The 15,993-nt window shown below is 39.7% G+C and overlaps 1 protein-coding gene across 1 annotated transcript; it reads left to right on the top strand.

Annotated features, from left to right (window-relative positions):
* Positions 1–1,188: 1,188 nt before the first annotated feature.
* Positions 1,189–12,863, top strand: LOC139141605 (metabotropic glutamate receptor 3-like). Its single transcript, XM_070711198.1, has 3 exons — positions 1,189–2,143; positions 10,692–11,860; positions 12,207–12,863. Exons 1-3 carry the CDS (start codon positions 1,189–1,191, stop codon positions 12,861–12,863), a joined length of 2,781 nt encoding a protein of 926 aa, XP_070567299.1.
* The last annotated feature ends 3,130 nt before the right edge of the window (positions 12,864–15,993 follow it).

Consider the following 15,993-nt stretch of genomic DNA (forward strand, 5'->3'; position numbering starts at 1 on the left):
TTTGTTTTGCATCCACTCAAAATGGGAAAAGGTACGCGTCTAAGCGGCTGAAAAACACACACAAGAAAATTAACACAATGTAATTTTATTGCAGCAAATAAAAAATTGTAACAAAATTTTTAGTTCAGAAAAGCTAAGCGGTTACGTCCTAAAATTCCCTATTCAAATACACTGTGTGTGTTTTACATGAAAACCTTAAAAACCTAAGCGGGTGGGGACGCAAAACAAAGAATTTACTTACTTTGGCCTAACCAAATAGTTAACAAAACGACAATGCAGTTACTATACACAAATCGCGCCGTTGTCCGACTGCTAGTTTCGGAAATGAGACTTTGTTATCGTGGAGATTTTGGAGTAAATAAGCCAATCACGTCAAATTTTTGATGTTTCCGTTACCCGCCAAAATGGACACTTTTTCTCATGTTCTTTGGTGCTACTCTTCGTTAGTGTAGTTCTTTTCGTAAAAAAACGGTTTAAGGAAGTAGAAAGAGAAAGACTTAAACTTTTACTCAAACTTTCCAAAATGAAACTTTCAACCATTCTCTTGCCAAATCAATAAAAATCAGGGGTCACCTTGCAAGTTTGGAACTTGACTCAACATTTCGTGATATTTGAAACTCAGAATGACCGCCATCCCCGTGTTAACTATATAGGGGAAAATTAAATTTTTGGATTTTCTATAAACTAAGACGGTGAAACTTCTTCTTTCTCCGAGAGCTTTAAAATAAGCCCCCCCCCCCCGCAAGTGGTAGATCTGAAAAGAATTGTAGAAATTTGAGAGTCTGCCCTATCTGTCCCCGAGGCGCGTTAGATACCTTAAAATGCTCAAATCTCCAACCCATACTGCTATAGACTGCTACATCGTAATTTAAAGTCTCGGCAGATCTCGTGATGAACTGAAAAAAGTCTGCTGTACCCTAATATGCTTGTTTGCAAAAGTACAAAATCACTACTTTTTCGGCCAGATGTGGAACTTGTACGTGCAAGCCAACAGTATCGAGAGCGCCACCATTCACCTGCGTGGAATGTGTACGCATACGTAGCCTGGCGGCGCACTCGCCGTTATATATAAACAGCGTACTTCAAGATACTCACAATGCGGTAACTGATGTCAAGCGTGATACCAGAAATCAAGATCTCGAATTCGAAGAAACGGAATTTATATGTCTATACACGGTGACGATAATCATGTTTTTCTCTGTCAGGAACCTGATATTCGCCTTGCTCTGCTGTACAGTGTGTCAAAGTTTGGTGAGGTACGAGAAGAAGGGCGATCTCATGCTTGGCGGGCTTTTCCCTCTTCACGAGTATAACCACACTTTGGCTCAGTGCGGTAGTCTGCTCGGATTAAACGCCTTAAAGATGGTGGAGGCTATGGTATTTGCCGTCGAGGAAGTGAATCGGAATGAAACAATCCTGCCGAACATCACCGTCGGTTTTGAGATCTATGACACGTGTAATTATCCCTCGGTAACGTTGGAATCCACCCTCCATTTTATACCCTCCCAAAGAGAGTTCATCTGTCGCCATAGTTCTGGTTTTCAGGTACAATCGCTTGCCGAAAACAAGAGCTGCCCAGACCCGGGTCAATGTGCTGAGCATATTGTTGGAGTGATCGGCGCTCGTCGAAGCAGCTGCTCCGTTCAAGCGACAACTTTGCTGGGACTGTACTGGATCCCGCAGATTAGTTACATGTCGACGGACGACGAACTCAGCAACACAGCGAAGTATCCCTACTTTCTCCGTACCGTGCCGCCGAGTCGCTATCAAGTAAAAGCCATGATCGACGTCCTGCATCGCTTCAACTGGACGTTCGTCTCTGCCCTGCATTCCGATGACAACTACGGGCAAAACGGCATCGCTGTTTTCGAGCGCCTGGCTTCGCAGAAGGGCATCTGCATCGGTGCTTCGGTGTCGCTCAGCTCCAGGCCCCTCTCCGGCTACTACGAAGATGTCGTGCGGGCACTGGAGAAGTACGCAAATGCGAAAGTGGTGATTGTTTTTGCTCAGCCTGAACATGTTCAGTACCTCATGACGGCGGTGGAAAGATCGGGAGCCTCTGGAAAGTTTATCTGGTTAGCAAGTGATGGCTGGGGTAACTATGGCCTTGACGCAATCACTGGCAACGAGAGGGCAGCAACAGGTAAGAAAAGAACCCAACAGATATCCGTTTAAACACCATATGGAAGGGATCTTGAACGCGTACTGTCAGAAGTTCAATTACTCCCTTTTCGCATGTCGAGCATTTCAAAAAAAAGTCATGCCAAGAAAGTATTTTAGGTTTACTGATATAATAACTTTTGAGTTTTAAGTTAATAAGTTTGTATACTTTTTATGTATGTATGTATGTATGTATGTATGTATGTATGTATGTATGTATGTATGTATGTATGTATGTATGTATGTATGTATGTATGTATGTATGTATGTATGTATGTATGTATGTATGTATGTATGTATGTATGTATGTATGTATGTATGTATGTATGTATGTATGTATGTATGTATGTATGTATGTATGTACGTACGTACGTACGTACGTACGTACGTACACGTACGTATGTATGTATGTATGTATGTATGTATCTTTTTATGTATGTATGTATGTATGTATGTATGTATGTATGTATGTATGTATGTATGTATGTGCGTATATTAGATGGTTAGATTATGAGAGAGAGAGAGAGAGAGAGAGAGAGAGAGAGAGAGAGAGAGAGAGGGGGGAGAGAAAGATGGGTGGCTGTACATTTTATTACACGCATTTTCGAAGCATATATTATATCTCAGTGAGAAAAAATTAAGATCACCATACAAATGCAAAAACTCAAACAGATCAGTGTTGGTTCTCGATGAAAGTTCAAGATAGTAATTATGACACCACGTTCATGAACCAATGTTAATTATTGAAGAATGATAAGATCATCAAAAGCTCCTTCTTGGTTTAGTGGGTGCTCAAAAGGCCAATGTTTAGTTTTTAAAAATAACAGTAACAGTCATATGCCGAGGATCCCAAGCAGAAAACGGATGATCTCACAATATCTATCTCCAAGTCTTTTGAGTCTAGTGTCAGATGTATGATGTCTTTTTCTGTCGTATTGAATTATTCAAATGGTAAAAAATGTGACAGTGCCTAATAGTTCAATATTGTTCTCCGACTCCATCTTGAGACAACATCGTGTTTCAAAGCCCAGCAAATTAGGAATGAAGTCTTCCATATGAAGAGTCGTAAATGATATTTGTCATCTAAAATCGCACACGTCATACGTTCCGATCCCGCGCTGTATCAGTATGAATCTCGGCGTTGATATAATTTTATGTTCGTGTCTATGTAGATGCAAGTTTGCCCAGAATGGAGTCAATACATGAATACATGTGGTTTGTACACACACATTTGCCGCCATTCTGAAATAGTTTCTACAAATGAGATATTGTGTAGCAGATTTAAGTGATGATCATGATGTCATGATAGAGATTTTCTTCCAGTGAATTCTGTTGTTCAATGTTTGTCTACAGTATTCTAGAGTAAAAGGTTGAGATGCATCCAACACATTTTTTTTTCTGGTATCAATGACGTCCAACTTGTTAATCACTGGGACGGAATGTGGTATGGCTGCAAAACTGACTTTGAAATTTATTAAATATCTGTTCAAACATGCTTTCAGATAGTATTCGCTTCTAAAGTGAGAGACTCAAACTTTTGCTCAAACTTTCCGAACAGAAAATTTCAAGCATCTTCTTTCAAAATCACGATTCAAAATCAAAGGTGACCGGGCAATGTTGGTACCAGAAAACAAATTACCTGAAATTTACTGATATTTTAAATTCAAAATGGCAGCCTTTCCTATATTCACTCTAAGGAGAAAAGTGACTTTCCGATTTTCATAAAAATAAAGACCGTTAAAATTGTATACATTCCAAATAAGCTCAGACAAGTAATCAGAAAAGTGTTGTGACAAATGAAGAGTCTGTATATGTGTCCCCGTGGCGCAATCTACCTCAAGGTAATATACGCCTCGAAAATGAAAGACTTAAACTTTTGCTCGAGTTTTCCTCAATTAAACTTTCAACAATCATTTTCGATTTTCAAAAAATGAAATCTACGACGGTAAAAACTTGTCTTACTTCAAGAGTTTTAAAATTAGCCCGAACAAGCGGTAGACCAGAAGAGTATTGGGAAAGTTTGAGAGTCCGAATATCTTTCCCCAGGGCACATTCTGCCTTGTAACGATCAAAACTGCTTCACTGAGAGGCACAGTCCGTCATGTGCTTCATAACACGGTTAAGCGAAGTCAAGACGGGTTCTCATGCATCTTTGGATCTCACAAACCACATTAGCGGAAATATTTGCTCGGTCTCCGATACTTTGAGTCCCCACAGTGCCATGCTATGCGTGATGAAAGATACTGATAATTGATACTTAACACGGATTTGATTCTAAGTTTATGAATATGCTTTGCTAAGAACGATTTACACTCACATGCAACATTCTTAAATTTTGCAGCTTTATCTATCTATCTATCTATCTATCTATCTATCTATCTATCTATCTATCTATCCGTCCATCCATCCATCCATCCATCCATCCATCCATCCATCCATCCATCCATCCATACATCTATCTATCTATCTATCCATCTATCTATCTGCATGAAACTTAAGTAACAGATATCATTACTTTGCACTTGAAGTAATTTGTTATTATTTATATAACTATATAACTAACTATATATGACTATATATAACTATATAACTAACTATATATGACTATATATAACTGTATATAACTGTACAGAGAGAGAGAGGAGAGAGAGAGAGAGAGAGAGAGAGAGAGAGAGAGAGAGGAGAGAGAGAGAGAGAGAGAGAGAGCAAAACAGTGTTACAGCAAAATTTTTACAGACTGCTCAAGGGTCTATAAGTGTCTTTAAGTGTATAAGCATATTGTGAAAATGATAAAAATGAACTTTTTTAGGATTTTGTTTCCAAAGTCACAAAACAGAAACTTTAATTATTCTGGTTGAAGGTGCTGACAATGTAAATGGTACTGAGTCAATTTCAATACCTCAGGTCGATAGTATGAGTAATCTGTCTCTATAATTCAAATACATTGTCACCCTTGATTTCAGCTGCAAAAATAATGTAGATTATAACCTAAACAAGGGAATACGTGCCCTAGGGCAGATGACAGTTTTCTCTGCTGACGTTGGGCAAATAGTCTCCTGCCTCGAGTGTACATTATCCCTCTTGTTGGCAATAACATTTTTATTACATACGTTCTTTAGATAGTTTTCACTCGGAACCGTTGGGGTTTACATTCAAATGACAATCATATCCTTTATTTCCATGTTAGACGAAACTCCGTTGAAAAATAGAGCGATTTTCATCATCTAGCAGCGCATTGAAGTTTGTCGACTTTTAAGCATAATATTCTAAAACTCGATTTCCTATGAAAAACATCTTATTTAATCATTTGAGATACCGAAGTTTTCCAATTGAAAATAGTTCTGACTTTCAGTCAATGATGGCTTTGCGGTCCGCAACGTCATTCACAAGTTACCATTGAAACTATGAGACGCATGACGTTTGATGATATAGGTAGGTATAGGTTAGGTACGTACATGTAATAAAAGGAAGAAGTTTATTTGACGGTAAACAACTTAATGTTTATAAGAATCTTTCTGAGGTATTTTAAATCTCCCTTGGTCATGAGGTCCCACGCGTCAAGAATACGGAACGTTTAACTACTTCATTTGAATATTAAATTCCATAAAGGTGATTGGCTGTTATGTTTTGCGTTTTTTAACATGCAAAAAGAGTAGGTTTTACAAAGTGCGGCACCTTGCTCATCCGTCATAATCTTCCAAATTGGCGCACAGAATATTAATATTTCACGCTCACAATACATTAGCGTTCTTGGACGCGGGTGATCAAGCTGCAACTTTTCTTTGTTTGGACTCTAACAATGCTGGCGCCACGAAATACCAGCACAGTATCGACAACATGGTCTCTCTCATTTACACATTTAAAAGAATTACCCAGTAACTTATTTTTCTCATGGAGGTATTCTGCGTACTACCCCCATGTCATGCATGTTCTATCGTGTTTCAACAAATCGTAATATTGAGCCGTTGTTATCATTTTTTATTTATTCATGGCGTGGGTTTGAAACAAAAGAATTGTAGCAAGCCACGCACGGGCAAGTGATAATTTCTGCTTTTGTAATATTTTCTAATAATTTAATCTAATTTTCAGTAAATCAAAGTATTGTCTTATTATTCTTTATGGCGTCGGCATCCGACATAGCCAAGATACTGTAGGCCTTATAAATGGACACACTAACTCAGACGAAGAACGAGAACTTGGACCGTAACGAGAACTTGGACCACGGTCAGTCTCTAGTGGAGTGACCATAACTAGAAACTTGGACCACTAGGAACGAGAACAGGACTCAGGCAGAGTCACTCACTGATGTGGCTGGGCCGTGAGGCCTAGCCACGGTTCCGTATTCAATAAATAAGTTCCAGTTATACATCAACACTCGTCGTCAGTTCCAGCTTTTTCCTTTACGTTATGACACATCCGACAAAACTGTGTGATACAACTATGGCCAGCTATGGAAGATAAGTTGGTTAAGTATATGCATAATGTGCCGAACGTCGTACGCCCCAATGGATCCAAAAGTCACGTGTTAATGAGGTATCGGGCCGCAATGTCGTCATTTGACTGAAAGTTACCCAGAAGTATTTTCATCTTGACAACTTCAGGATTTAAAATGGTTATGCTTTACATGTAAAATCCGGTTTTCAGAAAAATTATGCATAACAAGTCAATAAACGGCATAATAGTTATCTAAATACAGCAATGACGACCGATGACGAGATTAGTTCCGTTTTTAATGGATTTTCGTCAATTATCGAAAAAACTGTCTGAAAATAAACATATGGGCTATATTGATATCTAGCTAAAGATACATGTTTGCTGACGACCGATCGCTTACCTTCCCCAGTTTAGCTCGCAACTTTTGACATTTCAACTATCTACCTAATGCAAAAATACTTGTCCTGGGTTAAATTGATCTGACGAGTTTCGGTGATTTTTTGTTTCCTGTGACAGGCTCATTCAAGATACGCGTATTTCCTGGACAAATATTTCGATTTCTTCGGTGTAAAATAGGAACAGGATTGTTCGGAATTTGAGTCGTATCGCCGTCTTGTGAAAAATGAAAGATTAATTACGTGGAGCACATAATTTCTAAACCCAGCAATCCACTCTGTTCACCTTGGTACAGAAATCTAGGCTAAATAAATTCGCAACATATAAATGCAAACAATGTACGTGTAGACCAGAAGTATACACCCCACATTTTTCGGGTACGAACCGTATCGCTGTCGATTGGATGCGAGCCACAGAATGTTGCCAAGGAAATAACAGTTTGTCGAGGTGCATTGGAGTATTACAAGTTTTACGAGTTCCACTTACTGTGCGACAGCAACTCACAGCTGTTTAAACACATACTAAGATTAAAGTTTACTGTTGTTCTTGATTTAAGACTGGAATCAGTCAACTTCACGACATTTCAAAGAAAATTATGAGTCATACAGAATTTTTCAATTTGAATTCAATATTAAATCGTCACCTTCTTAGCATATTGAGAAATATCATTTTAAAGTTCCGAAAAATACACCTTCTCATCAAATACCGAACAGCTGTAGTAAACATTTTCCGTAATTGAAAAACTGAAAATCAGTCAAAATCACGATATCTCAAAAAAAAAGAAAAGAAAAAAAATGAGTCATACAGAAATTCTCATTTCGAGTACAATATTATATCAGCAACGTTTTTAGCACATTGAAAAATATATCATTTTACACGTCCGTAAAACATCTTGTCAGCTGTGTTAACTTTTAGTCTCAACAGCTGTCGGTTAATATTCCATTAGAATTTAAGGGGCTATCTGAAACGTTACGATGTGACTTGTCCAGAGGTCGAGGCCAAGGAGCACGGCAAGGTCAAATACATGTAAGAAGTGAGCATCATGCAATATTCGAAGAGATAAAGGTGAAATAATAGTCCGAGACTTTGAGTGGTCATATGGCATGCGCGTGTAATAATTAAACACATACATGGCGAAATTTCATGTATGCGTCGGCGAGTAGCTAAACTTAGTATTTACAATTCTTGAAACATGGAGAGACGACATTTATTATCAGTTTATTTGATGTATAATTTAATTTTCATCATCTTAAAATGACATGCCACTCACAGATGATCATAAGTCTATTTGGATTTTCCGAATCAACGGAATATAATTGTTTAAATAGAACAACATTTTTACGTTGCACCTTCAGAGATAAGTTTGTGTGTTTACATGAATTTGTCAGTGGTATTTTCTCACTTATTAAGTATTTATACTGTCATGATTAATTGGGCTATTATCTTAACAGCTGTGCTAATCATAAACCACTTTATCCTTTTCGAGAGGTTGTTTTTCCTCATCGACGATTTCAATAATTAATGACGTGAGGAAGAAGTACTAGGAAACTGTTTGATATGGGCCATGACATCTATACTTTTTCGTGTACACAGCCGATGTAATTCAGCGAGACACCGTGATGTGTCGTCCGCGCCCGACGCAACAACCTGCGCAGTGATAAATGGCGGGGTACATACCGTGTAAAGCAACCTGTCTATCGCTTGTCTGTTATTACGGTAGACATAAAACTATCCATTGATAGTGTAGCCTGAACTGGTCACATTTACTCGTATAAACTGCTTGAAAGTGTTCTAATATATCCATCTGAACTTTGTCCAAAAATGATGAAAAATATATTCAAAAGTGGTTCACGGTTAGTGATCACAAAGCTAAATGGAACGGAGTTTCTCTTTCTTAAAAAATATCCGCCAGAAAGATATTGTAAATTCGGCATTATTACGCATCGCGTACCCCTCTTTTTTGCCCTAGCACTGATATTTGACAGTCTTTCTTGCAGAGGAATGTGTCGGTTATGTGTGCTGAAAATTATCAAATATCAATCTCAGTCGACGTCCTACGGCTTTCTTATTCTTGCAAATTGAAACTTACCATATAACAAAGTAAAACAGCGTAAAATTGACGTATTTCCATGCGCGGTATCTTAAAGATGGGAGAATACAAATTTACCTCGTCGCTTTTCTCAGAGCCACTCAATTCTACACTTCTATTTGGGGAAACCTCTGCCTTTACAAGAAAAAAAATCAGGTTCCGTTTAGATGAAAAGATTTAATATAATGCGATATCTTACCTCCTTCTTTTGGCGCCACATGTCTTTTAGGAATAATATCGAAGTAGAGTTCAATATATTTGTAAACATTGGTAGTGTACGTTTTGCTGCCATGAATTTTGTCTAGGAGTCTGCTGACTGGTCGAAGATCGGGGACTTTAAAGATATGAGAGGAATAAAGTATTTGTGTCCCACAAACAAATGTCAAACGACTAGCACCCGATTTCACTTTTTTCGGTAAAGCTGACTAAGATTGAATGGGAAAAAATTCTGATTTGACATAAATTCCAAAATATGATTTTAATTTCAGGTTAAAGGTATACAGTCACCTGTAAGCTAAATATGCCCATGTATGGTCAAAGGGGCGTTCCTTGGTGTTCAAAATGCCCAAGTGAGGGCGCTGTTTTTGAAAAGTGGCCACCCGCTTAAAATTTGTGATTGGTTAGATTTTCTCTTTCCATGGTAACTGTGGTAAAATTGGAACAGGTGACAGTATACCTTGAAGGTGGAATGAGCCTTTGGGACAGACCTTTGGATTCTCAATTTTTTAGAATATATTTGCTGGTATGCTGCCTGTGTGGACATTTCGAAACTTATGGAGTGAATAAGTTTTTGTTTGGTGAAAATTAAAAATTTGTTTTCCCCTAGAAAATTATCGTTGGGATAGCGGCCATTTTGAATATCAATCCAAATTGAATGTCGGTATGTACGTAAGTTTTAGGTAATGTGATTCTTCAGTATTTGTATGTGTCCCATGACTTTTGATTTTTATTGCTTCTTTTGAAATGCAAGGATCTGAACATAGACCCCCGAGAACGTTTTCTCGAGGGTCTATGATCTGAAGCAGATATATAATAAACAAAACTTTCAATCTGTCACTTGCGAGGTGCATTCTATCCGAAGAAAACTTTCGCACATAAAATTGGATGGGAATTATTACGACAAGATAACTATTAAAGTTGCTGTCTGCTATTGGTAGGGTACGTTGTATTAAGGTAATATGCGCCCCGAAAGTGAAAGACTTCAACTTTTGCTCAAACTTTCCTCAATGAAACCCTCAGCCATTCTCTTACCAAATCGAGAATAAAATTCAAGGGCCACAGTGCAAAGTTTGGTACAAGAGAAACAAATTAACTTATATTTACCGATTTTTGGGATTCAAAATGGTTGCCATCTCTGTGTTAACTCTATAGAGAATAGTGACATTTTCGATTTTCGGTGATTTTTTTTAATTCAATGAGTCCCGCAAGAGGTAGCCCAGAAAAGTATTACAAACATTTGAGAGTCCGAATATCTGTCCCCGAGGCGCATTCTACATCAAGGCATAATTCTGCTATAGATGTTCGAAGAATGTAAAATGTCGAGTCGAGTATGTATGCCTTCTCCACATTTCTTTGAAAGATAAATTTTTTATGTTTATATTTTCCTTGCTAGGGGCTCTGATGCTCAGACAGTATGCCGTGACCGCCGTCGAGTTTGAAAAACACTTCCACTCAATGTGTCCCTTCAAGAGTGACAACCCATGGATGCAGGAGTTTGTACAACAGTACGGCGACGACTGCGTCGGGGTCTTCCATAACTCGAGCAACGGGAACGCAACTCACGAGTTCAAAGGTTTCCTGAACGATTCAGATACCGTGCACCAGGAATCACTGGTCATCGACTCGGTCCTCGCTTTCGTTCACTCCATGGACTTGATCTACAGGGAGCATTGCCAAGGTCATTGGGATGCACACTGCGTGGTTTTCATGTCCAACGGTAAGCTGCTGATTAAGTATCTCTTATCCGAGAGTTTCACAGGGCCAAACGGATATGTCAGGTTCGATCAAAACGGCGACGTTCGCGGGAGATATTTTATAGATCAAATTCAGAGAACGTCCGACAGGGACTACGAAGTTGTCACGGTAGGGGGCTGGTGGGCCGAGTTTGAAGATGAGGGGACCCTGGACATTCGGCGGGAGCTCCAGTGGTGCAACAGGACGCATTGCGTCCACAGCAACGAACACGTCCCCGAGTCGGTGTGCAGCAAGCCCTGTCAGTTTGGACAGGCTAAGATGGTCACAGTGCAACGAGAATGCTGCTGGGTGTGTATCCAGTGTCAGAGCTGGCAGATAGTCGCCGACAACGGCACTACCTGTCGCGACTGCTCGGCTGAAGAGGAGTATTCGTGGCCGAACGAAGAGAAAACCGAATGCGAGCAGATCGCCCCTTCGTACTTTCACATCACCGATACAGCGGGGATTTTTCTTGCAACGCTGACTTCAGTAGGTATAGTCCTCACCATATGTTCAGTCGCCTTCTACATCAGCTACAATGAGCATCTTCTTATCAAAGCATCCAGCCGTGAACTGAGCTACATAATCCTGGCCGGAGTCCTTGTTGCCTACATTATCAATTACACCTTCATGATGACGCCCAGCACAGCGGTGTGTTTTGGACAGCGGTGGATCGGCTTGGCCATGGCTATGATATACGGAACCCTGACAACCAAAACCAACCGTGTCTATCGTATCTTCAAATCTGGCAAGACAAGTGCCAAACGACCCAGGTTCATCAGTCCATGCTCTCAGGTCATCATAGCCTCCATCATTATATCAGTACAGGTATACACATATTTCTCTATCGTCAGAGCGTTTTCTTTTGGTTGTCGGTCCCTGTCTGTCTGTTTGTCTCATTTGATGTCTGCATGTAAAATACCCTCCACTTTTGTCTGTGCGTCGCCTTATCAATTCATTTCGCGCGTGAATATTTTATCGTCACCGTCATGTCTTTATGCCACATCTGCACAAGATTACGGGTATTTTACAGATATTTTCGTGATAATACATGTATACGGCAGCACTGGAAACTTGTTGATCGTACCATATTCGAATTCTTGATTGGCAAACTAATTTCTTGATTTGAAAGGCTTTTATCTATCACCTTGACGTCTGTATTTCCTTACGGCAGGTCGTATTGATCGTTATTGCATTGGTTATCCAACCCCCGGCTGCCGTGCTCTCCATGCCCGATCCGACTCGACCCTTCGTAGAACTACGGTGCGCCGATACTGAGGTGGCTTTCTTCATATACGCGTTCTACAGCCTCATTTTGATTAGCGTGTGTTCCTACGAAGCTTTCAAAACTCGCAGGTTGCCGAACAATTACAATGAATCGAAGTTCATTACTTTTGACATCTTCACCTCGCTGGTTGTACTGTTGGCATTCATGCCTTCGTATGTCTTCAGCATATCCGCCGCCCACGTGTGCGTCTACGTCATCATGGCGTCACTCATAGACGCCTACGTCACCCTTGCTTGCCTCTTTCTCCCGAAAATATACGCGGTGAAGTTCGTCAGTGAGGGCGAAATGCACCTTGGGTACGGCAGCTCCTACCGATCCGCCTTCCAAGCCCAAGCCGGGCAAACCAACCAGTCACCAGATCGCGCCAACCGCGTTAATCCAGAAGGTTGCTCTGGTACCGACGTTGGAGGTAAAAATTGTCAGATTTGTTGTTGTTGCCAAGGTCAAACAAACAACGCAGTCGACAATGACGAAGACATCAAGTCGGAAGAGAAAGCGAACAAACAATCGAACCACACCGTTACTAAAGATTCTGACATTTGATGTAAAATTCATAAGTCCACAAGAAGGAATTGTTGGGGAAATATTCTCCAACGACATACATATACTACAAGAGAGAACTCTACCGAATTTAGATGTTAGCATTTATCAATTAAAATAAAATGCGCAGAATTCAAACATTCCATATTTCCATTATTATCTGACTGAAAATAACGATAAGTAACCTGTCTTCTTTTCGCATAATGGCACTTTGCGCGTTCGCTTTCCTTGTTGTCAATATTATTTGTACAGTACCCTTGGAGGTAAACAGATCAATTAAATCATATTTCATCATTTTTTTATTTTGAAAACACGGAGAGATCTTTTGAGACTTTCGTTGTAAAGAAATGAGCCAGAATAATTGCAGATCTGCTGTAAAGAGATAAAAAATGTACTTTAGATGTCTTATAATCTTATGTCATAGTTTTACTAAAGATACATCTGTATGAATTTATGTCGAAGAAATTTTTGCCGTTTTTTAAAAGAAGTGATGCACGCCTATGACAGTTACCATGTTGATCATGAAGTTCTGCGCTTATGCTGTGCACTAATGTGGGAACCTGTGACAAAGATCTGTAATTTATTGCGACTGTATGACACTGTGCGTTACTTGTATTGTAACAGCCGAACACATTGTACATTTTGCATGTAAATGGTTTTAACGAAGCTGTGAAACGTACGGCAGATTTTTGGGTTTCACTTCAGTAAGGCCAACAAGCAGCTCGGTGCCAAGTCTGATCGCAATACCATTCACGCAATCGGCGGACAAAGAAGTAGCCGATCGAAGAGACCTTTTCAATGCCATCACGCACGCCCTATCGGAATCTAAAAAAGGGCAAGTGAGGGTAGTGTTGGTCCTGAACTTTAGGTAAGCGAAGATTACATGTACTAACACTTCTGTGTGGGGAAATGTAAACAGGATTTTGTATATTCTTGTCAACTGCCGGCGACGCAGGCATTTCTGAATACAAAGACTACAAAACATCGGATCGCGTGATTGCTGACTCGTCAAGGTGAGTATTTTCTGTAAGGTTCAGATTTGATTATCTCCACTGTACCCGTGATAATGGGAGGGAAGCTTGCGACCCCCCCCCCCCCACCCGGTGAAACGCACTTTGGCGGTTATGCGTCAAGTGCACAATATGGGATTTTACAGAGTCCTGAGTTTTATTTTTAATCCATGCACATAATTTTTGACGAAGGCAATCGACTTGTACAAGACATAGTGTGTAAATTGGAGCATCATAGTCTTCGTTTTGGATCGCCTTTAGACAAACAAAACGTTTTTTCGCTATAAGTTTGTGTTGTGTAATCTTTTGAGAACTACTCACCTTCAATGGGCCAGTTTGTGAGTGACCATGTTTCATTCTTCGTTGTTAATGTTCCACGTTGTGGTATTATATCCACTTTTTTTTAGTTTTCTTGTGCAATGTAATGCTCTGATACAACCGTGTTTATTTTATGTGCTTGAGGAAGAATGAGCTGCGCCCAAGAAACAGACATTTGGACTCTCCATAATAAATTTTCCCTTAGACTTTGGATTGTAGCCATTGTGAATTTCAATATATCGTCAATTTTACCCTTGTTTCCTTACTATTAATACATTCGAGAAATACAATCAAAATCGATATTGAAATTTTCCATCAGTGCACCTCAATGACGCCAAGATCAGGCAAATATTTATTCCAACCGCCATTTCAAACTTGCCATCACACCATCTCACTATTGTTTGGTAAAACAATAAACTTTTACTGCAGTGATATTAAAGTGGCACTCACACTTGGTAACATTTTAAAAGCATATTTTTGTAATGCCAACGGTCGATATTTGACAAGGCGACTGCGCGCGAGATATCGATAAAAACATGTCTTCAAAAAAGTAAAAGTTTGAATTCCGGTGGCCCACCTAAATTCAGCTTCCGAACATCGAACGTTCGGCAGTGGGGCCATTGTCAACTAAGCTGTGGAGTACGAGTCTACGCTGACGCTGCTGTACGCCACAGTACCACTGGCGTCGGTGATCGGTCATGGCCTGTGGGAGAAAGCTGAGTCTTACTGACTTGGCGTATAAACGAAAAACAATTTTTGCTGATTCCACCAGAATTGGCAAAGGTGACTAGCACAGTTATTACGTGCGGTTGATACTAGCGGCCGCCGCGTGATATGCATAGACGCATGCCACGCGCGCATACCACGCGCGCGGCGTACTGTACATGTGTGGCAGACGGCAAAATGTAGTCATCGGAGGCGGCTAATATTTGACATGTAAAAACTGATTTTTATGTGGTATTGGTTAAAATATAATACAACCGATTTAGAATAATACAAACGACAAAAACTAAGGAGAAGTTTTTAAAACTTACCTGAGGTAAAGGCATAATGCTGTATATAAAGTCTTTGCAGTGGGAAGTAAATTAATTGCGTCGTTCGAACTTATTGTAGACTCCCTAGAATATCGTCAATCAACACAACAAAAACCTTCGTGGGATTTCGAGTCAAAATTAGAACGATCGTAAAACTTCAGGATATGAAAAATACGCTCGGGAAATGACATATTTTTATCGATATCTCGCGATCCGCGCGCAGTCGCCAAGTCAAATATCGACCGTTGGCATTAAAAAAATGTGTTTTAAAAATGTTACAAAGTGGGAGTGCTCTTTAAAGATACAGTGTAATCTAAATATACCCGTATATGGTCAGGGCGTTCCTTGGTATTCAAAATGCCCATAGGAGGGCGCTGTTTTAAAAAGCGGCCACCCGCTTCAAATCTGTGATTAGTTAGATTTTCTCTTTCCATGGTAATTGTGGCAAAATTGGAACAGGCGACAGTATACCTTTAAAGCAATAAACCATCCGAGCGACGTGCATGCCACGATATTTTGACCAGTTAAGGATGTACGAGCGGTACGCGCACGTGGAATTTGTCACTTCCCATAGGATTACATTGAAATTTGCTGGAAAATCAATTTCTACTAATGTCATTTTCATGAAAATTGCACAAAGCTCAGTCTAGAGAAATAAATAATACTGATCAAATAAAATTATATGGTCACCGCGCTAAATTTTGAGATAAACAGCATTGAATTATTTCGTCCATAGAAAATGCATCGGTGAAAAATGCTGACTCAGCATTT

The sequence above is a fragment of the Ptychodera flava genome, chromosome 10, assembly GCF_041260155.1.
Source record: "Ptychodera flava strain L36383 chromosome 10, AS_Pfla_20210202, whole genome shotgun sequence".
NCBI classification, from domain to species: Eukaryota; Metazoa; Hemichordata; class Enteropneusta; family Ptychoderidae; genus Ptychodera; species Ptychodera flava.

Coding starts and splice junctions, on each gene's coding strand:
- LOC139141605 (XM_070711198.1), top strand. CDS start 1,189: ATGTTTTTCTCTGTCAGGAACCTGATATTCGCCTTGCTCTGCTGTACA. Junction 2,144..10,691: donor CAACGAGAGGGCAGCAACAG/GTAAGAAAAGAA, acceptor TTTCCTTGCTAG/GGGCTCTGATGCTCAGACAG. Junction 11,861..12,206: donor CCATCATTATATCAGTACAG/GTATACACATAT, acceptor TCCTTACGGCAG/GTCGTATTGATCGTTATTGC.